Here is a 23,708-nt window from a genome sequence, read left to right as displayed (position 1 = left end):
CTTCTTTGGATCAATGACCTCCAAAGGGTAGAACTGCAATAGTCTCATTTGTAGTCTGCACAGCTGATAGCCAGGACAGAGCGAGCATTACCCTACTACAGCTGCTGTGATGTTGAAGGCGGTTTAATACCTTCAACAGCGCCCTCATGTTGATATGACTCCATGGGTTCTATAGTGTACAACAGTCCTACAGTACGACAGCAGTCATCATATTTTATCTAGATATATATCACAGGCTGATTATAGTTTGTACATGCAGGTACATGTGAGGGACACACCCTAGGCCTATGTGTTGCACATTGCGTATCTTTCAGACTAATTACAACATAATTGTAAAAAACAAAAGAAAATAAGAAGGTAAAGCAGATGTGCCCCCTCTGGAGATCTAAAGTTTCCTAATCAGCAGTTCCTTTTGTTGTTTTTTTGTTTTTTTTTAGGATTTTTACATTTTGATCAGATACATTATATTAACATCTGAGGGAATGTATTACAGAAGCTCAAAGACGAAATACAGCCCGTATCAGACATCTAATCTCTCTTGTGACACTGACGCACTTACACCCCGGCAGGTACACTGGGTATTTCAAAAGATTCTTTTTGGTTAATAATAATATTCTTAATAATAGCATCAAAGGCAGTTTTAAAAATTTGAAAGACAATTAAAGGTTTTATTTAGATTTTTATTAGATTTTTCCTTATTTTGTTTGATGCAGAAACCCAATGACGGAGATCTAAGATAAAAAATAAAAACTACCCTGTAGATAATAAAAGCAAGATTATGAAAGCTGAATATTTTTTTCCCAACCAATTTATGTTTCTGTCCATAAAGTTACATACATACATGAATAAATGTTTTCCGCATACTACAACCCCCCATCGGGTATATTGCAAAGTGATTGACCTCCAATGTTCTGCATGAAAAAAAAGTGAAATTTCAGTTGCATACATACTGTACATATCTCTGCTCTGATTTATCAATTCTTTCATAATTCCCCCCCCCCTCCCCCCCCCCCCCAAGAAGAAGGCTAATGCATGCCACCGTATGTTATCGTCCCAAAGAAAGACTTAAGGCAGAACTTCAGTCTTGATTTGTTACAATCTAAGAAAAATGAAACGATGACCGTCGACTGCTCAGTGTTTCCCCGGTAACAGTTTTGTGTTGCATCTGATTAACAGTACTTACTACACAACTAGACACTGTGCACAGTAGAACTACTGTATGAGGTAGATTTGACTGGAGGTGATGGGTCGACAGGTGAGGTCCGTGTCAAAGGTTAAATTTCTAAACTGATCCCATAGACAGTTAATTTAATTATCTGTGCTTTATTATCTAGTCATACCAGTCATTTTGCACTAGGAGGCTTGCAACCTTTTTATGATCTGTAGAACTTTGGCCAGCCTACTGTACACAGTGCTCATGTTTACAAGTTAGATGAACTACGGTGGCCCAGCTCGAACAGTTACGGTCGAGGTCATGTATTTACAAGAAATATGATTAAGTACTGTAGATTGGACTCTCTTTATCTTGATTAAGCAACTTTGTAAAGTTGAATCTACAGACTTACAAGATTTCTGGCTGAGATTATAACGATATTAACATGAATAGATTAGCGATTACATTTCAACATCAAACCCAGGCAGGTTAGAAATTCTCATGAAAAATTAAAAAATTCACATTTTCATGAGCAACTTCATTACAATAGTACTAAATGGGTTTAACATAGACTGGTAATTGAAAAGGTTTCATAGTACCTCCATTCTTGGAAATGCGTCTAAAAATCCATCTCAACAATTAAATTTGTAAGTTTCACAAAGATATACTTTTTTAATATAAAATCTGTTCACAAGCTGGAGTCACATACATTTCATCCAGCATGTAGTGTGACATTTCAACAATTTACTGTACCATTCAAGATGAATCGGTATTCCCGAAGAAAGCTAGGCTAAGTAACTCTGCTTTGAAAGTGTGTTAGGTCTACGCTGAGAGTGTCCACAATGCTTTCATGAAGCAATTAATAGACTTTTTTTTCTGGAAACAAAGATCATTACTGAGGCAAAGAAAAGTTTTCCTTTCCAGCACATTTGATGTTAACAGAAATTTGCTGGCAGCTAGGTTGTTATATAACAGATTTTATGAAACTGATCAGATTTATTGCTTCATAAAATACCAGATCTCATTCTTCTATTGCTCTCTGCCATGTTAAGACTTCAATTGAAGATAAGATAACAGGTAGTATTATAAAGACTGCATAGAATAGTATGTATTCATATTGCAAGTCATAAACAAATCAAAGATAATATAATAATAGCTCAACAGTGGCTAATAAATCAGACATCACCATCGCTTGCTGAATTTTCCTGTCAACAATTCGCCTTATTTACTTCCAGGGAGTCTCTGCGTAAAAGCTTGGGAATTAAAAACAAATGATGATGTAAATACAGACGACAGTAAATTTTTCCCACTTAAAAACTGTCTGTATACTAGCAGAGCTATCAAAGCTTAAAGACCAAATATGGAGGCAATTTTTTTTCTTGAGATTTTCCATTAATTTAGGAGTTTACATACCCATAATCAACATGTGTAAAAAATAATCTTCGAAAACCTACTATAACCCATCAAAAACGACCACGAAAATGGACATTTTGGGTAGTCACGTGACATGAACCTCTGGAATTTCTGAAAACAGAGATTGACCCAAAGGAGCCTCTGGTCACTGTGTGACGTCATTGTTTGTATACCGCGAAAATCAAACGCTGATATAGGCACTTTTTGTACACAGATAGCGAACAATTGTACTGTTTTTGATTTCCAATTTCGAGCGTTTGAAAAGCTGTTAGCTTAAAACAAGAACACATGAAGGTTAACAACAAGTTTTAAGACAATTATAAGCAGAAATTTTAGTTAAATTGCTTATTTTCTTAGCAAAATTTCCACTCAAATAGAGGCATCTTTTACATAGCGTAGCGTCAATAGGTCCGTACGGTACAATATACTTACATAGTACTTACTCGTTTTAATATCCAAAAGTATACAAACACAGAAAAAGTATCCTGTCAATAAACAAATTTAGCAGTGAATATCCTAATCCACGTTTCTTGTTCAATCCTGGGCGAAAATCTACCGTGAGTCTGTGTAATTCCATAGTTAGGTCTAGTTGAAACAGGCCTTGCCCAGTACTAACATCCCACAATCACAAGACAGTCACTAACGAAATAAAACGTCCGATCGCTACATACTACCGTTTTTATTCAACTCCTTGGACCATGCAGATGTCGGAATAAACAGAACGGACAATATTACACATGTATCAGGAACTCACGATACTGGAATACAACAAATGAAATAGATAAATCCTAACATGGCTATTTACACATGCTGTGAGCCAACGCCGGCGAGAGTTGTAACTAACTACCGTACATGTACTAACAATGCTATACCCTTGGCACGGTATATACGGTCATCTCTTACAGTAAATATATTACTGTCAATTGCGTGATATAATGTTACATGTAAGGACATCCAGGGCGTGTTTACGGTCAATTTCACATTAGCTATGTCCGACCATGGTCCGACACAGCTATCGACAGTACATAATTTTCACAGAATGAGACATTTGCAGCATACACAGAAGCAGGGTCATGCATGTGGACTCATGGGCATGAGATACTCCGGGTGCTGAAAAATCTTTCCGCGTGGATCTCAAAAAATTGATCCAAAGTCTGCGGCGTTTTACGTCGGTTCTTTTACTCGGAAATCTAAAAAAGCTGATGCTTTTGTTGGATGAGGTTTAACTGCAACCTCCAACAACACAGAATTGTGACATTTTGAGGAAAAAGGAGTAATATCGTTGATGTTTTTGGCAGCTCAAGTATACGACTTTACACACTAAAAGTATAGTTGTGAGTGAGGTATACAAACGTTGACGTCACATGGTCACCTGATGTCTTAGGAATGTTTCAGGAATGTCTGAAATAGAAGCTGACTTTTCGTCCCATTTTTCACTTATTTAACGTCCGAAATTGGTAAAGTTAATTACAGCAATGTGATTGGAGTCAGTTAAGGATTACATACATGAAAAATGGTGGGATTTTATGTTCATCGAAATGTCTCCATAGTTGGTCTTTAACAACAGCACAGACCATGACAATGTACTAACACAGAATTAGAATAAACAGCCTCAAAGTAGCTATGCATGATACGTATATTGAGATATTTTGTTCTTACTACTGACTGTGCAAAAACCATTTTCACTTTTAACAACTTTTGCACATATTGTCAACTATCAACTGACAATCCCTTAAACTAGTTACAGAGTTGTTGACAATTGACAATTCATAATCATAGACGTTAAAATATGAATCTAAGAGACTGACTTCGGTCAGCTTGCGGCTTTGATAAGCCAATGATGGTTTCTTTGCAAGTTCCTGATCTAAAATACAAAACTGAAACATGTGTGTAATAATTCATACTGAGGGAACAGCCATCATCCCAATTACTAGAGTATGACCTTCACCAAACCTTGTTAAAGAAGTTGCTTAAATACTACAATTTTAATGTATTTTGTCCACTGATGACCTCCAATGACCTTTGACCTACACCAATAACAAAGAAGTGGTGGCGAGCTGATCAATGGGCATTTACATGTCACATAATTACCTTCATACAAGCTGGAATTACAGTATTGTGTTGAATACAAGGTATTTGACAATGTAAAAGGTGTTCACACAACTCACTATGCCTAGGCACCACCATTTTATTTAATCATAATAATAATAACAATAACCAGCAGTTATTTTGACAACGCTTTTAAGCGACCACAGATGTGGGAGAAGCCCACAACTTGGTCTTATGGATTACAACTTACACCTCGGATGGCTTCCAATTCCACATTTTTAACTCAAATTTGGATGTTTTTTTTCAATCAAGAAAGTCACTTCAGATCGGAAAACCGTAGATTGCTCTCGGATGAAATACTCACCTAACTATGACCCGGCCGGGTATCGAACCCGAAACCTGATCCCGATTGCTAAGCCTCATTGCTTCATATGCCACTGCCATTAATCCACTCGGCCACAGCACCGGTATAGTTACAGTAGCAACATTATATTACATATCTTAATGTCCACATACAACTTGTCACCTCCTAAGATATGATCAAAACTTAACGAGCTGTTATCATTTGTCCAATGTAAACTTGTTACGGCTAGACAATCACCCACTTAATTAAACTTTTTACTGGTGTAGGCCATACACAGTGTTCAACTTCAGCCTCAAACAGCAAACTAAAAGTCTCATAAGAACGCTATTGAAGTTATGACAGGTGTCTTGTTTCCTTATAAAGACAGTCTTATCTCTTAAGTCAATTTGTCTGCTTTTTCCATTTCTTTTTCAACCCTGCAATCATCAAGTTTTTGAAAGAAGGAATTTTGTTTATAAATAAATAAATAAAATTCCATCTGGAAATTTGGGAGCTGCAAGAGGTAGAGATTTCTGTCTCTGTAGTAAATTGTATGAATTGAGAGAGCTTATCTCAAATCTTGTTTCTGACCTGACCATTCTGAAGACTCTCGAATATACATACATATTCATATATAAATATAAATATATATATGTATATCTATATATATATATATATACATATTCATATATATATATATAAATATAAATATATATATATATGAATGTATATCTATATATCTATATATCTATATATATATATATATATATATATATATACATATATATATATATATATATATATATATATATATATATATATATATATATATATATATATATATATATATATATATATATTTATATGCATCCATTTGTATATATATATACCGCCAGTTCCTTTTTTTTTATGATAGATGTGTTCTCCGTAGATCAGGCTGGGCTACCAATTTCCTGTTTATGAAAGATCCTTGCAAGGCCGATAAGACCATGAGACATACTCTAGATAAGAATGCTAAGCCTAGGTTTCTTGGAGTCTTCCATGAGATAACTATCAAGTAATTTCCTGACAAGGGGGCCAGAAAATGTATTGCATTTCCCTTCCTTATCTCTCCGGTTTGATTTCAAACATTTCATATTCCCAGTCAAATTTTCTGGGCTATTTTTTTTTTGGTTGCTTTGACAGAATAATAAATGGCAACTGATCAAAGATAACAGGCCCAGCAATAAGTCTGCTGCATTTCTGGTTTTTTTTTTTTCTTTTCTTTCTTTCAGTCTTTTCTGGCTTCCCTTGAGAGTTGCTATCAACTGATAAGAAGAAGAAGAATGTGTGCACATGCAAGCTAAGAGACTTGAACTGCAACCAGATTGAACAGATTTTTGTCAATTTGCATTATATCTGCTTTTATCAAATACCCCTAATATTACAGAGTATATGGTGTGTACTATCTACAGTGGACATTTAATTTACTTCATTCCTCGCTTACCTGTCCCCCCCCCCCAACAATCTTAGCACTCTCATTCCACCGTGCCTAGAATGAACTGGTAACCTTCCAACACTGTGGGCCCTCTGTGTCCAGACCTAAGCTTCTTCGATACGGTTCTTGCACTCACTATGAAGCTGGTTCTACATGCTTAATATAAAGTTTCACAAATATTGAATTCTTGAGGTATCTGTTTTAGAAGATTTTACAGACTTTTGACTAATCTTTTACAGACTTTTGACTAATCTTGAGCGGTAATGACCTTTGACCTCCACCAATTTCAATAGGGTCCTTGTACATACCTAGTATGAAGTTCATCAAAGATGTACTTCTTTATCGCCAAGCAGTTCAGAATGCCTAGCAGCACAAAAGAGTACTGTATTTTATTCAAACATTTCCATCCAAGCACTATTTCTGATCACTAATTTAATAAGTTTTACCAAATGTTACCAAAATATGGGTGAATACTTGGTGCAGAAGTTAGTTCCAGAATGGGAAGAAGATAAAAATTGCCAATGGGGAAGGTGACACCTCCACCCCTCCCCTTGACACCCCCACCCCTCCCCCAGGACGTGGATCACACTACCGCACAAAATCTGCACAGCACACAAATATTCCTGAACACATATAGCTTGAAACTTGAGGTTTATTATGTAATATCTTTGTTTTCTTCTTTTTTTCTGATTTGTGAAACAACTTCATCCACAAAGCTCATTTTAGTATTTCAACCTCTCCCACCCCTTCCCCCTAGCTTTCAATTTGATACTGTTGATAATGTAAACATGTAAATGCCATCAATTGTATGTAAAATTGATTCATTTGGAACAGTGTCCAATGTTCTATGTTTAATGATGATGTCATACATAATGGAATAATTTACTTAATAACTTCTTCTCATTTTCCTTGAAACTTGTCAACAACCCTTGGAATAAAAATACAACTGTGTTTCATTGCAAAATGAAAGTGAACATCGTCTTTTTCAACTTTAAAGGTATGATTATTTACGTCATTAAAATGAAACAGTGAATTTCAAATGTGGAATTGTTTTTAAACTTCATCGTTTGGTGAAAAAACAATCAGAAAAAGAGACAGTTGGAGAAATACACCCCAACCCTGTCAAGACGGAGAAGTCACAAATTGCTACAGCTCCAGCCCATCCTCCCCCACCCCCCCATCCCCACCCTGAGTCAAATAATAGGCACAGGAAAATATGAAAATTGATGGATGGTATATATTCTCATTTTCAGTAACACATCTGAAACATGAAAGAGTGCAAAAAATGGGACCTGGTCTGTCTCTGTATGTATAATGAATACACTGTATATATAAGAACAAATTCACAGAGTTTTGTGCAATGTTCTTTGATTAAATATCAAAATTTTATAACTTAGGTAAGAACCACTTGTGCCCTCGTTTCTTTCTTTATTCTCCTTTTATCTCAATTCCTCTTTGTTAAACATTTTTTTTTTAAATCCGTGGACTTTACTGAACCCTCTCATTTATTAAACAAATAAACAACAATTTATTATTTTAAAAGCAAGAAGAGAAAAGATCGGATGGCCACACCCTAAAGTAAACGTGTGTACTGTACATACCCTATGTACAGCAGTATAAAGCTCACATTTTAATGTCTGAATTTGTTTGATATTTGGAACATTTTAACGTTAAAATTCATAAGTTACTATATATATACAGTACCGCAAAAGTCACACCGGCACTACACCGACAAGTTGTGAAATAATTTACATTTGTTTGCATTATAATTGTAACAACTCCCAAGCATGAAAGTGATCTACATTTAATCTTGAGCCTTAACAATTAGAACAGGATTATTCTGCAGCGAACCCCAGTGGTACTGTAGCAAACAACCAATGAATGTTTGCTATGCATTGTCTGAGAACATCTGCTGCCTCGATTAAGTGTAACATCGTTAACATGATAATTGATCTGATAAAGAAGGAAGGGAAAAAACACAAACTGTTGACAGAACGCTCTTCAATTTCTCATCTTCTTTGCTTACCATAGTTAATTAAAATTCAAACAGCAAATAATTAAAACAATAGATTTATTTGCTATATCATAGGTTTGATCGATTGGCTGCTTTTGTGTACTGTACATGAACTCGGAACATATTTAACTCTTAATTGACCCCCGACCTTTTCTTGACTATTATTGACAATTCACCGACTACTTTAATCTGCCACCCCCACAGACTTTTACAACTGACTCTACAGTTTTTTCTTATCTTGTAGTAATATTTAAAAAAAAAAAAAAAAATTCTAATAGTAGTGGAGAGGGATTGTCTCTATGTTTGACAGGTTATCCGTTGACCAGGGTAATATTGTGATGTGCCTTGAGCACCGTTATCTGTGAATATTTCTGCGCTTTATAAATCCTCAATTTTATTATTATATTAATATTACGAGATCTATACCAATGCTAAACAGAGTATAATTACTACACACTTTGCTTGGTAGAATGTGGAAGTACTGTAGGTTGACACGAGGTGAGAGGTCACCACGAGAGGTCAGTGTCAGAGGTCACCAGGTTCATATACATACTCTAGACACGGTACAGCAAGGGTGCAGTTGTTCATGTGGGGGGAGACAAGTACAGTAAGGTACTGACGAAGCGAAGCAAATATTTCAAAGTCATACTTAAAGTTCTGTAGTATCAATGGTGCATTACTGTTATAAATGAGATACCTTAGAATGAGCCATAAGCATTGCGCCCAATTTTGGGAGGGGGGTGGGAGGGGACATTGGGGGGGTGGGAATGAGCAAGGAGAATATTAAGAGAACTGGACTGTGATTAGAAAAACAGAAACAGATAAAGCCAGGCTATGATGGAATACAGTCAACCCTCCATCAAGGTAACATTTATGTACTTAACGTTAGCAGCACTAGAACGTTTAAAAGCAACCAAGCTGTCACTCAGTACTTTATTGTATGTATTCTAAAAGGTACTTTTGAGTGTGTATGTCATAATCTAAATATAAATGTACTGATCAAGTTGTGACAAAATTGAATTCCATCATTTCATCAATTTAGAAGTTGCGATGAACTAAGCTCTCCCAGACACCTTTGCAACCCTCCACCACCCACCCCTTTGAAACCTCCCACCCCCAACCACCATTTGTCATGCCTCAAACTCCACCATTTTGTTGGGGTAGTGTTTCCTAAGTTTAAACAACTGTTATTACATGTAAATTACTTTTTTAATCTAAAGAGTCGTTACCTTTTACAGTTCACAAAATTCACTGGAAAAAGAACATTTTTGAAAACAAAAATCACTGATTATGAGGAATCGACCTCGATTGCAAATTACAGTAAGTAAAAGCATTGTAGGCATGCGAAAGACCATACCCTATTTGCCCTATTGGCTTTTGACCTTACCGTTGCTGTACCACCACCTACTGTAAAGTGTATTCGGGTGTCACTCAAAATAAAGTTTTGTAAAATTCCATTTTCTTCTTTCTTTTTCTGTAGCAGTTTCATTTAAAATGATAATTTCCTGACTTAATAATAACTCCTTTCTATTTTGTCAGAATTAACTTGCACAGATAACCCATCTAGATTTTTCAGATATGTGGGCATTATTTGCATATTTTTTTACAATTTGAAGTATTTACAACAACAAAAAACACTGCATGCTGGGAATTAGTTTTTCTCTTGTTTGATTATTATGTATTATATATTTTATATTATCAGCAGTTATATCTTGAATGCAGTATTAATTGTGGGACTCTGAAAAGGGCGGGGTGGGGGGGTGTTTCCAACGAGCTGAAAACAAAAAAGTATTATGTACATTGATTTTCAAACAAGTTTTTGTGGTATTTGACCTTTGACTTCACCAATCACGCAAGTACAAGTTTTCACGGTCAGGCACATATCCACTATGTTTGAACGTGATCGGACTTACAGTGAAGGAGGAGTTCGCGACACACTTTTTTGCTTGATCACCCACTCACACACTAATATGGGGTGAAGTACAATATCTCCTTATCTCCCTATACATTACATGTTGGGAGATGAGATAATAATTACTAAACAAAAGGTTCCTATTAATAAGCGCCAATGACATCAATTAAATGCGTAATAATTAAAGAAATTTTAAGAAGAATAGACCAACAAATTGTATAGAATGTATAACTGTTACTCATTCACCTGGTTGGACAGTGGGGCAACCGAAGTTCCAAATTTGTCCTAGAGAAAAAAATATGATCTAAAAAGAAGAACAAGGACTGTGATGATTATGTATTTTGCCAGGCATGATTTGATAAGTAACGAACAGTTTGTGAACCATCCCACAACAGCCACTACTGTACAGTATATAAATTTTATGTTACAAAAACTCTAAATTCTACTCTATTTTCGTGGAGGGAATAAAATTCACTGGTACCTCTTGTGGGATGATGTTTAATATTAATACGGTTACATCTCTATGTTCCGACGTCTCTATGTTCTGACAATTTTTTTGGACTCTAATTTTTTTTACCCAAATTTTTTCGGACTCAATTTTTTTTGGACCAAAATTTTTGACACCAACATGTTTTCGGACCAACTTTTTTCGGACCAAAATTTTTTTTGACCAAACTGATTTTGGTCCCAAAAAATTTGAGTACAAATAGTTAAATTTCGGGTCACAAGCAATTTTCGGTCACAAGCACTATTTGGGTCATAACAAACTTTGGGCCCCTTTTTTTCCTGAAAAAAATTTGGTGCGTCCAAAAAATTATGTCCCACAAAAAGGTAGGTAAGAAAAAATGTTAGTCCAAAAAAATTGGGTCCCAAAAAATTTGGGGCCCAAAAAATTAAGTCCCCCAAAAAAATTTGGTCCGAAAAATGGGGGACCAAGAAGTCTGAGTCTCAAAAAAAAAATTGGGTACGAAAAAATTTTGGTCAAAAAAAATTATGAGTCCAAACAATTTGTCGGAACATAGAGACGTCGGAACATAGAGACGTCGGAACATAGGGATGTCACCATTAATACGCACATTGAAGGATTTAACTTTCAAAAATGTTCCCACTATAAACCCACCTTTCTTGTTTGAGAATGTCACTTCCATCAGGCAAAACCTCACCAACCTTTGAAGTATTTTAGCTAGATATGGAAATTTTTGACAGACTTTTCAGCCAATGTTGATCACAGCAACTCCATTTACCAAACTTACACGCTGGCTTTTTGGGTTCCAAGCTTGAAAAAAATTCTTTCACTTACTGTACACTATATTAATTTAACATGAAATGAAACCAGAGATGCATGAAAGAAAAGTAACTATAGTCATAGTGTATTAATCATTCCTTCCCTGTAACAAGCACTTCAGATTCAAAAAAAAATAATAAAAAAAATAGTATAAAGTGACCTTCAACCCCTAGAAAGCCAATATAAGAGCTGACCACAGTGTGTGTGTATGTCTGTGTGTGTGTGATCAACTAGCCACGAATGAGGGCAGTCAAACCATTTAACTAACCAAGGACATGACTCACAGAGCTGAATGAAAAGCAGATAACATCTGAAATTTGGCAGCTTATCTGATCTTGGTTGGCTGATTGGAGATAAGGGCCAGGCATACTCCACACTGATTAGGAGTTGGCATAGCTGATTGGTACCATGATAACTCCCGCCTGCCTGACAAACAACTGTGGAATTATTCCACACTCTTAGATAGCCACAGAGATAAGTTTTCCCTCCCTACATGATGGGATACACGTACAGTGCACTCACTAGTATATATAGAACAAGACACATTGTGTCCATTCTGGTTCCCGGGCAAACCACACACATGCACACATAAAACTGGGATTATTTATTTCATATTATTTCATAATAACACTTTTGATTAAAATCAAGAGCAAACAATTGTCTATTTCTTTCCCTCTCTCCAGCTCTCTTTCTCTGCCGGCTGGCTTTAGAAATTAAAAAAATTAGAAAATTAGAAAATTGAAATTGAATTTTGTTTGTTTGTTCGCAGCAGCGGCCTAGAGTAGAAATTAAGCTTCATATATTTACTATAGTTTCTGGTAAATATTGAGTGATATTAACAGAAGTCTGTTGTTTTCCATTAAAACTTCACGTGTACAGCAATAACAACAAGAGCCCTCTTGCTGTTTTCTTAATTTAAGTACAGGTACAGATCTAGGGGTTTCGAATTGGCCAAACAGATACCCCCAACTGCTATGAATAATTAAGATTGCGTTTTAAATACGGTCGCAATGACTACGGTTGATTGAGTATTGATTATAAGGTGCATTTGCATGGTACATGTCAACAATACCGAGTTCACGAATGGTGACGTCTGTACTGCTAAATCGGTAGTACTGCTATAAGTTCTCACTAAAAGACTAACTCCCTATGCATACTCAAATAAATCACCTGTATTTTACACGACCTCTCAACCCATTCAAAAATATGAGAAAAAGAACTTAAAGAATAGCAGAAATGCTATTCAGATCTTAATACGTGAAGGACGAAATATCGCCCAAGTTCAAAGTTCAAACCTGATTTTTAACCACAGGGTCAAAATCTAAAACTAACAGGTTCCAAGGCTCCAACTTGAACTGTATACATGTGTGAAAAAAATCCATTGTACACTTTGTGCATGAAAACAAATTGTTGCCCCTAAAAACTTGGCAATAAGGTGTCATATTTAAAGCAACTTCCATATTATTCCTACTCGAACACTGGCCTCTTAAACTCTGGTTGGTTTCACTGGAAGTCTCCCTGTTTTATGCGCTACAGTAGTTAAACCCTGCAAAATTTGCATCCTAATTGTTTTTAACTTACTAAATTGCTATCCGAAGAGCGTCACACTTAAATGCTTTCCCTCTGTTTAATAGGAATGTGTGCAGAATATGTATATCCACTTCAGAAATCCATTTTTCCAGAAGTAACTTTGTATAAATTGCTTATGTCATTGTGTTCCGCTACAGTGCTAACACCAACACCAAATTACTTTTACATAGCCCACAGTACAGTATATTACAGCAGAGGTGAAGCGTAAAAAACCCAAAATGGTACTTTCTATGTCATGTGCTGTTTATACATCCCTATATCTTGCTATCATAGACGGATCGTGGCCCCTCCCACTCCCCACTTTTTCCCCTGATCTCCCAATTTTTTGGGAGATGGAAAACTGTTAATCTCCATACTTCTGTGGAACTTAGGTTGTCAGGTCAGTGAACATGTTATCCACCTGTACACACCTCAGCACTCGAAGTATAGTCATGGTTGACCCTGCAGTTCCAAATACATGTGCCATATTTACAGAAACCATTCTGTACACAGTACAAAATGCACCCTCTGGCCTTCTCAGCTCGGAGAACTGGATTTTGAAAATATCATTTCTTAGGGAATCCAAATAAAAGAATTTTGACAAATCACTAGATACAAATGAATCTATTCACGCAGAATAAGTAAATTTTGAAAAAGTTCTATTCAAACTGCTAGCAAAGTTCAAAGGTCATGCAAAGGACAGCTTTCACAATGTTTCATACATGTATTTAACACTAGTATTGGCCAATGACCATAAGTTTTCCTGGCAACTATTTCATGCTGTATACAATTAACGGCAGGCTTCATCAACTAAACATCTTGTCACCTCTTTCTACAGTTTGCCGCACGAAGAAGACAGAGTAAGGCGTTCCTGTCTAGCATGGCTTCACTGTTTGCAAAACTTGTATAGGGCAACAACCATGATAAGAGTAATTCACCTAATCCATCTCCGTCTAGGCATATTGCATAGAAAATTATTTATATAGCACTAGAAGAGATAACTTAATACTGAGTTGTAAAATCTCTACTGACCGCAATATTAGTTCAACTTTGTCAAATGTTTTGCACATGATTATTATTGGTAAGACAAGAACTTTTGATACTACGACCAGGTTCGAGATTGGCTCTTTTGAGTGCAAAGTCCATCTGTTACTATAGGATGAATAGTGGTCAACCACAAGATTAGATGTTTAAAAGCTGCAACTTTGTTTTTTAATCTTGTTTACATTTAAAAAAAAATAATAATCATCTGAAAACAAACAGCAAGTCCACATTGATATGAAATGCAATAGTTAACAGTAAAGGTCTTCTACCAAATTCACAGAATAATCTAGAGTGTTCACAGAATAATCTAGAGTGTTATATGAGGTCTTATGGAATTTGTTTGTCACAAAATACTGAGAGTTACATAAAATTACAGTTTGTGTACTGTACTGTACAGCCGGCATGTATACTATATTTGCTATGTTTGTGAAGTACACTATATTTATCAATTTTGTCTAGAACTTCAATATATACTATCTGATGTACTCATCCCTCCCTCCACAACTTCTTCCCTCTTCTCTCCCATACTGGCATCTAGCTCAGCAAGAAATCTGACCAGTAGCATACAGATCTAGCATTTGTATTAATAAATCCTCAGCATTTGTTCTGAAATTTTAGCTTACAGTTCGTTCGAACTTTGAAAACCGCATTTTTGCGCCTTGGGTTGTAACTTCTTTGAATTTTGCTACTCTGACCAATTGAAGTCATGCATGAACTGTAATTTTTACATATATATTTTTTTTATCATTTTTTTTAGCCAACTTTATTTTGAGAGGGTAACTCAGTTAGCCGAGGCTAATCTTCCCTGAAGCCATCTTAACTATAATTTTGGAAACAAAATTTAATGAAAAAAAGTGTAGATGCAATAATAATTTGAATTTAAGTACTAACATGTAACAAGATCATAAAGAAAAAACTTTAAACAGATAACTAAATGTAAACGAATATAATGTGTGGTTATGTAACTGTATGAATATTCAAACATGTGGATTCCCCCTCAACCTGCAGTTACTAAGAGATCTACTGTACTGTACAATATTTTGTTTAACTACAAATTTGACTAAACACAGTAAGTCTGCAAAGAATTTAAAAAAAAAAACACTACTTTAACTTGTAAAATACTGACTATTTTGTTTTCTACAGATTTATTCTAACCTCTTGGTATATTATAATTTCAAAAACATTTCACATTTGATACCTTTAATGTCATTACAAACCTCTGGCCGATGTTTATACTGGAATTAAAGTTAAATGCATGCTATACATGTTTAAATATCAGTATTACCCCGTTTCCCCCCCAACCCCCTACCCCCTCTTCCCCCCCCCCAATGCAAGCATGCTACAATTGCAGAAAGTTTTTCTTTCAAAACGACCATCCCAGATGTTCTGACCTGATATTTAATATAGGTCTCTAGACAATCAGAGGAAGTGTTCCTTCAAAAAAGTCAGATTACAGGATTAAATTATCTCAGGGAGGAATAAAAGTTAATAAGGTGGCAGTCAATGACATTTTGTTGAGAGAGTGTGAACCATTTCTAGACTTTGTAGCTTATATCTGGGTCATTCCTGATGACCTTTATCAGGTTGAATCTGTCCTCCAGCAGTCCAGTACAGATATCGCAAGAAAGCGGCAAATTCTACTCAAAATTCGGCTTCATGCCAAAAAGCAGCTTCAGTAGGCTGTTAGCTAATGTAGTATTACATTGATCATTTAACTTTCGATGTGACTGCATGTTATATATAAAAAAAAAATACATTATGTCAAAGTGCAAATTTCATTTGCATCACTTGTCAAGTTTTCATTTTAAGCAAGGTAGCACTATTAATGACTTCAGTGACAGGGGAAGGGGGGGGGGCTATGAAAGTTGTGATAACTTGAAAATTACCTTCACTGACTTTCATTTTGCAGCAAAAATCTAGAGAGTTTGCCACCATATCTTTGGTGCAAAATTTACCTTCACTGTATTAGGTTGCATACTATAGTACAGTAACTGGGATCAAGTGGGGTAAAATTTCTGAAAACATCTCCAAATACCAACCAAAAAAATACATTAATCTTTGCTAGAAGATGCTAAAGTTGAGAATGTATGTTTCCTCAGAGTCATCCGTTCGTACAGTGAAACATACGGTATATTGAAGGGTGTTGGTGAGTTGTAACATTTACATATGACATGACAGGTTATGCTTTCTTTGCGGAATGATGAAATATGGGTACAAAAAGTCGGACCTTAAAAATTAGTCCAAGGAAGTCACCAAAAATGGCCAGAAAGAAATTGCAGATGGTTGGGCAAGTTTATTCCCACGATACTGTCAAAACATGATGAACCATACCTAGTATTCTAGCCCTAGCTAGCATACCTCCTTAGCTAAGAAACAACAAATTTTGGTTTACAAGTATTCTAATTTTGAAGATTAAACTGTCAATCATCACAAAAAAAATGCATAAAAGCATTCTACAAGGACAAAATGTAATGACAGATCTTTTTCAGTTGAGGAAGATTAAAGCAATTAATAATAAATGTACAGCAAATGACTAGAGACTAAGATGGTAACCATGACGATGCTGTATATGGGTTACCTTACCATATATACAGTAGTTGAAGATGAAAGATTTCATATCTTTTGACTCTATCAAATTTATAAGTCATGTTGCTTGAAAACAAAAATGAAGCTATCTAACTAATTCATCACATCCTGTTAGCAAGTTAGGACAAAAAATTTGTTTTTCCTCAAAGAAAAGGGGTTAAAAATCTTCCAAAATCTATGATATTTTTTTATCCCCCCCAATGTTTTGAATTGGCAAAGGAAAAAGAAAAAAAATTCAAGAAAAGAAGGCAAAATGATCATCTAGGTTGATAACACATTATCTGCCAGAAGGCGCTGCATATATTTGAAACAATTCTTTTTGACATGTACAGTAGACTGTAAATTGAAGTTAAAGCCTGCAAGGAGTGATTACAAATAGAGATACCAGATTTTGTTTCATAAATGATTACTAATATAAAGAAAAAACAGAACAGAAATTTGTATCAAGAAGGATATTTGCAAAAAACAATCTTCCTTGGCAGAATAAGCTGAAGGCTTCTTGACCAAGTTTTTTGAAAATTTATGAAGGTCAAATATGTGTGTAGCTAAAAATGGTTTGTTTGCTATCAAATTCATCAAAAGTATTGATTGGGTTTTACAAGAGGTATCACATACCTAAAGGAATTAAAATTTCACATTTGATTCTAATCTAGTCTTGTGTGAATTAAGAGAAAAAAACACAGTTTTGATACTTTATTTCCCTTTCATTGAAATGGAGAACTCCACAAAATCTTGTAAAGGAGGTGTTACAAATTCTGTTAAGGACAAATCATCTTAATGCACAGTATATAGAAAAAAAAATCGGTATCACTATCGCATAAATATAGCTCCAAATACTATGCACAATGGGCAATTTGGTAAGAGTGTAAAGATGATGTATATATAATATATATATATATATATATATATATATATATATATATATATATATATATATATATATATATATAAAATTATTAAAGACCAACACACCAGAAAAATTCCCACTTCACAACCGGTTTCGTCCTTTTGAGACTCATCAGCCGAAGTTAGGAATCGAACCCCGGACCTTTGTGTCACAGACCGAGTATCTCCACCACTCGACCACAGTGATTCTATTGGTGAGTGAATTAAGATGAACTGGCTTTGTATAGCTTACAATTCGCCTGATGAGTCCCAAAAGGACAGAACTGGTCGTGAAGTGGACATTTTTCTGGTGTGCTGATCTTTATTCATTTTATTCAATGGTATCATCAATGCATAAGGTACGAGTGGGTTTGTCCTCTCAGACAGGGTTAAACATGATGTTGCTGTACTGTACAATAAGTACTGTATACTTAGAAATTAGAATCTCTGTTATAATCCTTTTAATCTTTCAAACTTCTAATCCTCCATCTTATTTCTTATTTGTTCATGCATTCATGATTGTACATTTTTACGTCTTTTATGTACAGTATCATTATTATGTGTCCTATTTATAAATTTTGTAATTTATACTGGAATAAAGAAATTGAAATTGAATACGTACAGTTAAGCTGAGCAGGCAGAGGTGATGTAAAAATTGCAGTGATTATAAAAAGTTGCAGCCATATCTGTGCATGTTGAGTGCTGCAGTAGACTCAGAAGTAATGAAACTTGCACACGTTTCAGCAGCAGCTAGAATACAGCGAGCACACCGTACCATAGATAATACGCAGCATGCTCCCAAGATGCTAGATATTCCAAGATGCTAGATATTCAAATATGCTAGATATTCAAATATGGTCAAAATGACAAAATTCTTCAAATGTTCGAGGAAATTTTCCTCACTTGGACATTCAGTCATCTTTGTGTGTTCCTTCAAAATGTCTGAGAACAATTTGGAGAGAAAAGACCTCCAGGAAAGTACTTTTTGAAAACTTCTAACAATTATAGAGTGCTATAATATGGGGCCTATACAGACTACAGTACAGCTTTAAAGTATACTGTAGTACAGCATGGAACACTCAATGTATACGCAACACTGTACACATCAGGAATGCTATTATTTAAGGTACAGTATTTAATCCTCACATACAGTAGCAAACTGGTAGAAAATTGGAAAGGCTTTTGGAATATGATAATCATGAAATATGTATGTATACATATATGTTTGTCAATACATATATTTTGTACAGTATGAATTTTATTCCACTCCATCTGAAATCTGAGCTGAGTATATAGATATATATCAATTATTCTGATTTGGGTGAGGTCAAAACTAACACATATACAGATATCAAGTTATAAATCAGCTCCTGGCAAAGATAAGCTCTCTGCTTCAGGTACTATCTTGGGCTTTATCTGTAGCCAAACGGTAAAATGAATACCAGCACTAAACTTTCAATCTTTGAGATATGATTTGATTTGTTACATCATAAAGTAATAAAAATATCTACATAACTCTTCCCAAATAACCAAAACCATATGCTAATTCCACAATATCAAGCACAATATCAATGAGATTTGAGATGTTTGTGTGTGCAATATTCGGAAAGGTCTGCCAACCCTTGTGTACTACGTACAGTATATACCTGTGGAAAATTTCTTTCAAGATTATAATTTATAATACAGTCATTGTACAGTGCTGTACGTTCGATGGGGCTACAGTAAACGTACAGCTGAAACAAGGGACATGGAATGACGAGTCAGTACGATTAACATTAGCACCTGTAGTTATGTAAAAATGTACAGGTCACAACCAATGGTTGAAAATTTCATGTTTACTGTTTTTACCACGTGGTCAAAGAACGACGAAGAAAAGAAGACAATTTACTAATCCAATAATTAAAGAGAAATCCTAGGACACTAAACTGTGAGCATCTTAATTTTAGGTACTTTGGGAACCCTAATTTAAATCCCCAATTGTTCTTTATTGTAAATAATGGGCTGTTTTCCTGATATCTTACTGTACATGTTTCTAGACTAGAGGTACAGTACCATAATATAATTTACTTTGTTATTGAATTTTTTTATAAACAATGTAATTTGACACTTTGATTGAGTAAATAGAAATTATGGCACCAACAGGCCTCCCAAACCCCCCCCCCCCCCCACACTCCCTTCCGCCCTCCAAGGAGAAGGACATTGTAGCCCAACACTGTATCAGTTCTTTCTCATTGGGATGGGGAATAGGGAAAGATGTGGCAGCATTTTGGCTTTCTTATCAGCGATTTAGTAAAGCTATCATTGTTGCACTGCCAGTGGGTTTGTCCAAACCTGGAAATGCTTCCTTCAGTGATAAACTTAAAGGCAACGAAGACTCGCCCAAAACGGCGTGCCGCCATCTGAAAGTTATTTTTCTGTTGCTTTGCAAGTGAATTTTTTTTGTGTCGCTAAAAAATGCAGACAGTAATGAAATGTGATCTTTTATCTAGACCTGAGATGTCCATCGCTGCTATGTACAATATGTTGTGGGTATTGACCCTAGCTGAATGTATTGACTGTACACTAGTGTCTAATTACCTACGGTAGCAAGCTGTGTGTGTATTTTCTGGGATCGATGGTGGTGTCTAACACTTCTGTAACACCTCATTCGAAACTAGGTCAGATTACCGGCATGAGACGTTTCTTTGTGCTCCAGCCTTTAATGCCTTTAATCGATGGAGGTGGAGTTGGCCGAGAGTTCCCTAGTGGTCACATACAAGTTTCACTAATTTTCATATTAAAATGTTGGTTATACTTTATAATAGTACCATAGTCTACACAATTTAGCTTATTAAGAAGTTATTTTAATTTTTGGGGGGATATTTAAACAAAGGTCACGGTGATACAACTGCTTCCCAGGAACCTTATGAAATGAATGAAGCAGGATCTTAGATTTAACTGAATATTATATTTTATATTTGAAAATTATATTGGAAGCCCATTCACAGCGGAATAATATACAGTAGAAGTGTAGAACTATAGTGTTTATCTAGTTTAGCATACACTAGCAATTCTCACTAATAATTTAGCTTCTTAGAATAGTGTATATAATTCTAATAGAAACACTATGGTACGTCTTGTGTACAAATTACTAATTAAAGCAGCATTTTGCGTTTGGTCGCCGTTTTCTACTTTTTTGACATGTCCATCAATTTTTTTACATATATATCAATCACAAAACATCAAACTAAGATACTAGCCAAGTTTTTTTTCTGCCAACAACGTTAATTGGCGAGTAATTAAGGATATTTGCAGATAATCAGAAGAGTGTCCTCGACAAATTCCACTGTTAAAATTAATCGCATACAGTTCCGCCAAACCCACTATTTTGAATTCAACCAATCAGAGATGCAGGTTTAGTTATTGGCCGTTGCTAAAAATAGATTCAACACTTTGCGTTGGTACAACCAGGGAGATGTATGGAACTCTTGGTACAACTGCCATATAGACTGTACACAAGTAAAGCATGGTGTTGTATTACATAGGCCCATTGGTCAATGACGTTCGTAGTGTTTAAATATTCATATTATGGGCGAGGCTTATTGGGTTCTAACGGTAAATATCTTGGAGAAAAACAAAGTTGAAAGTTGCAAATTTTTCGACTTTTATGCCACCATGTGAAATAAGATTTAAATAGATAAGCTAGTTATGTATGTCGTTATGGCATAGTGGAGTCAGTGAGGTTGAGAAAAATCATAGAAAAGGACGCAAAATGCTGCTTTAATGTTATGCTATACAAAATTGGAAAAGTTTAGCAATTCGATCATTTTTGCATATCAATTTGAGATGGCATAGCAGATAATTATTGCTCAATTTATACAAATTGCAGCTAAATTTGAGTTATTTAATGTTGTGAATCACGGCCGTTTACTGGGTAGTGGAAATAATAAAAATGATATTGTTTACAATTTTGCATCTGTACTTTTGAGCTTGATGTACATTCGGTTTATTTTCCCAAAACTGTGTTTATAGCCGAAGTAATTTGCATTTTGTGAAGCAAGTTGGTCATTATTATAAAGCATTTTACAGATGAGGCACTAGATAATTATTTCAAGCTTTACATACGCTATAACTGTTATCATAAACGATATCAGTAGGCTCCAATGCATGGTTTAGTGGCTCTGAACTGTGTGACACCTTGCAATTTGCATTGAAGTTGAAACATTTTTATGATTACACTTATTTACAATACAAATGATACATATGTATGTATGTACAATAGAACAATGAAGCTCTTTTTTAAGTAAAATACAGTAGCAAGGCCATATGCACTCATCCATCCATGAAAATCAGGCCTTACAATGGCTAAAGTTTCCTGACAATACACTGTCTAACCTTTCTACAAAACCACAGATTGGCAGATTAGGGGCTTAATCCCTATAATATACATACTGTATATATGTAGTATTGTATTGTATTTTAGATCCTCCTGCAAGCAGGAACTCGCAAAGAAGCCTCATGGCTTATGAAAGCCGCAAGCTGACCGAAGTCAGTCTCTTACATTCATATTTAACGTCCATGATTATTAATTGTCAATTGTCAACAACCCTTATATTGTCAATATAAAACCACTGCTAACTAGTGTTTGCCTATGCATATAATTTCTCATGCAAGATTAAGTTTAACTTACCTCTTAGTAATGCCATGATGAGCCTTCACTTCCTTCATGCGACCTTTAGTGTCGTTAATCTCTATCAAATTACAGTGCAACTGAAATAACCTTATTTCAACTTTTTATCCTAACTGGTTTTCCGAATTCCTGGACAATCATAGAAAGAAGTATTGGTAGCATACGTACAGTAGCTACCATAACCCTCTGCAAGTCTAAGTTGACCTGATAATGTTGATAAACTGCCCAAGTATTAGACACCTTGCCTAAAACTGTCTTGGATAAGAGCTTGGATAATATTGTCCACCTATCGTCCATGTGACCGATGGTCTGGTTTGGACCGTTTTTTCCGCTCTGTAAATGGGACTAGCTATCTTCTTCAAACAAAGCAATATTATTAGTCTTAAAAGTAAACGTTGCCATGCACTAACAGTACTGAGAATAGTAAAGTATGCTTTCGGAGGAATGTAAACAGAGGTCAATATCTTTATTTTGAACCAAACGTAATTCAACACTAACCGGACTCGTTTCTTCAATACTATAAATACCGGAAAGTATGCCAAATCTAGTCAAATGAATATTGAGAAATTCAATAGTTATTCCACCTCTACGTTACACAAAATGCATGCGACACAGCACTGCGTTGTGTAATACATCAGTCCAACAGATGGTGCATTAGCCAAGTTGACCAGAAGTAATACAGCCCAAAGTCGAGAGCTTTACGCAAAAGTATGCTTAACGTTAGACAAAAGGGCAAACTTAGAAACAGACATACTAATTTACTAACTTTACAATGTAGTAATGATGAAATACCTTTCCAGGCTCTCGGATGGCTTTGTTTTCTTCTTGACATATTGAACCGGTTCTCATGAGTAATATTTGATAAAGTTCAATCACAAAGATCTGCAGCTATCTGCAGAAGTGCACGGTGTGAGCGGTGTACGTGCGGTACTTTCCCAGAGACAGCATGCCCGTTGTCACGCACGCTCTATAGTCAACTGAACTTTCCCGCTACGTATACCGAGTTGCACACTATTTACTTATGATTAAGTGACCAGATATGCAACGATTGCAAGGGCTAGAACTAAGTTCGTTCGTTTATAATCAGCTCTGACACAAATAGCGTCACAGATAAACAATCTTGCAGAGATATAAGCTTGCTCATTTTATTTTTAAATTTTATCTGGAGACGTTTGTCGACGAATGATTTTAACGCGGTTCACACCGTTCACTCAAGATCAGGGTGATGTTCTAGTGTTCGAGCTGGTTTTAGAAATAATGTCTCTGTCGCGTGCGCCATTATGAATTCTTACATAATATGATGCACTTG

At 35.5% G+C, this 23,708-nt stretch overlaps 1 protein-coding gene across 3 annotated transcripts in view; it reads right to left on the bottom strand.

Moving 5' to 3' along the window:
- Positions 1-23,492, bottom strand: part of LOC139964781 (uncharacterized) — a 35,138-nt gene extending 11,646 nt beyond the window's left edge. The window contains exon 1 of one of the 3 annotated variants that reach the window (XM_071966746.1): positions 23,192-23,492. In XM_071966746.1, the coding sequence (XP_071822847.1) occupies positions 23,192-23,231 (40 nt within the window). In that variant the 5' untranslated portion in view covers positions 23,232-23,492. The other 2 variants (XM_071966761.1, XM_071966754.1) reach the window with 2 other exon arrangements.
- Between the last annotated feature and the right edge of the window lie 216 nt (positions 23,493-23,708).

The sequence above is a fragment of the Apostichopus japonicus genome, chromosome 3 (genome assembly GCF_037975245.1).
Source record: "Apostichopus japonicus isolate 1M-3 chromosome 3, ASM3797524v1, whole genome shotgun sequence".
Taxonomy (NCBI): Eukaryota; Metazoa; Echinodermata; class Holothuroidea; order Aspidochirotida; family Stichopodidae; genus Apostichopus; species Apostichopus japonicus.
The sequence above is the reverse complement of the archived record's forward strand: the minus strand, read 5'-3'. Positions and strand labels throughout refer to the sequence as shown.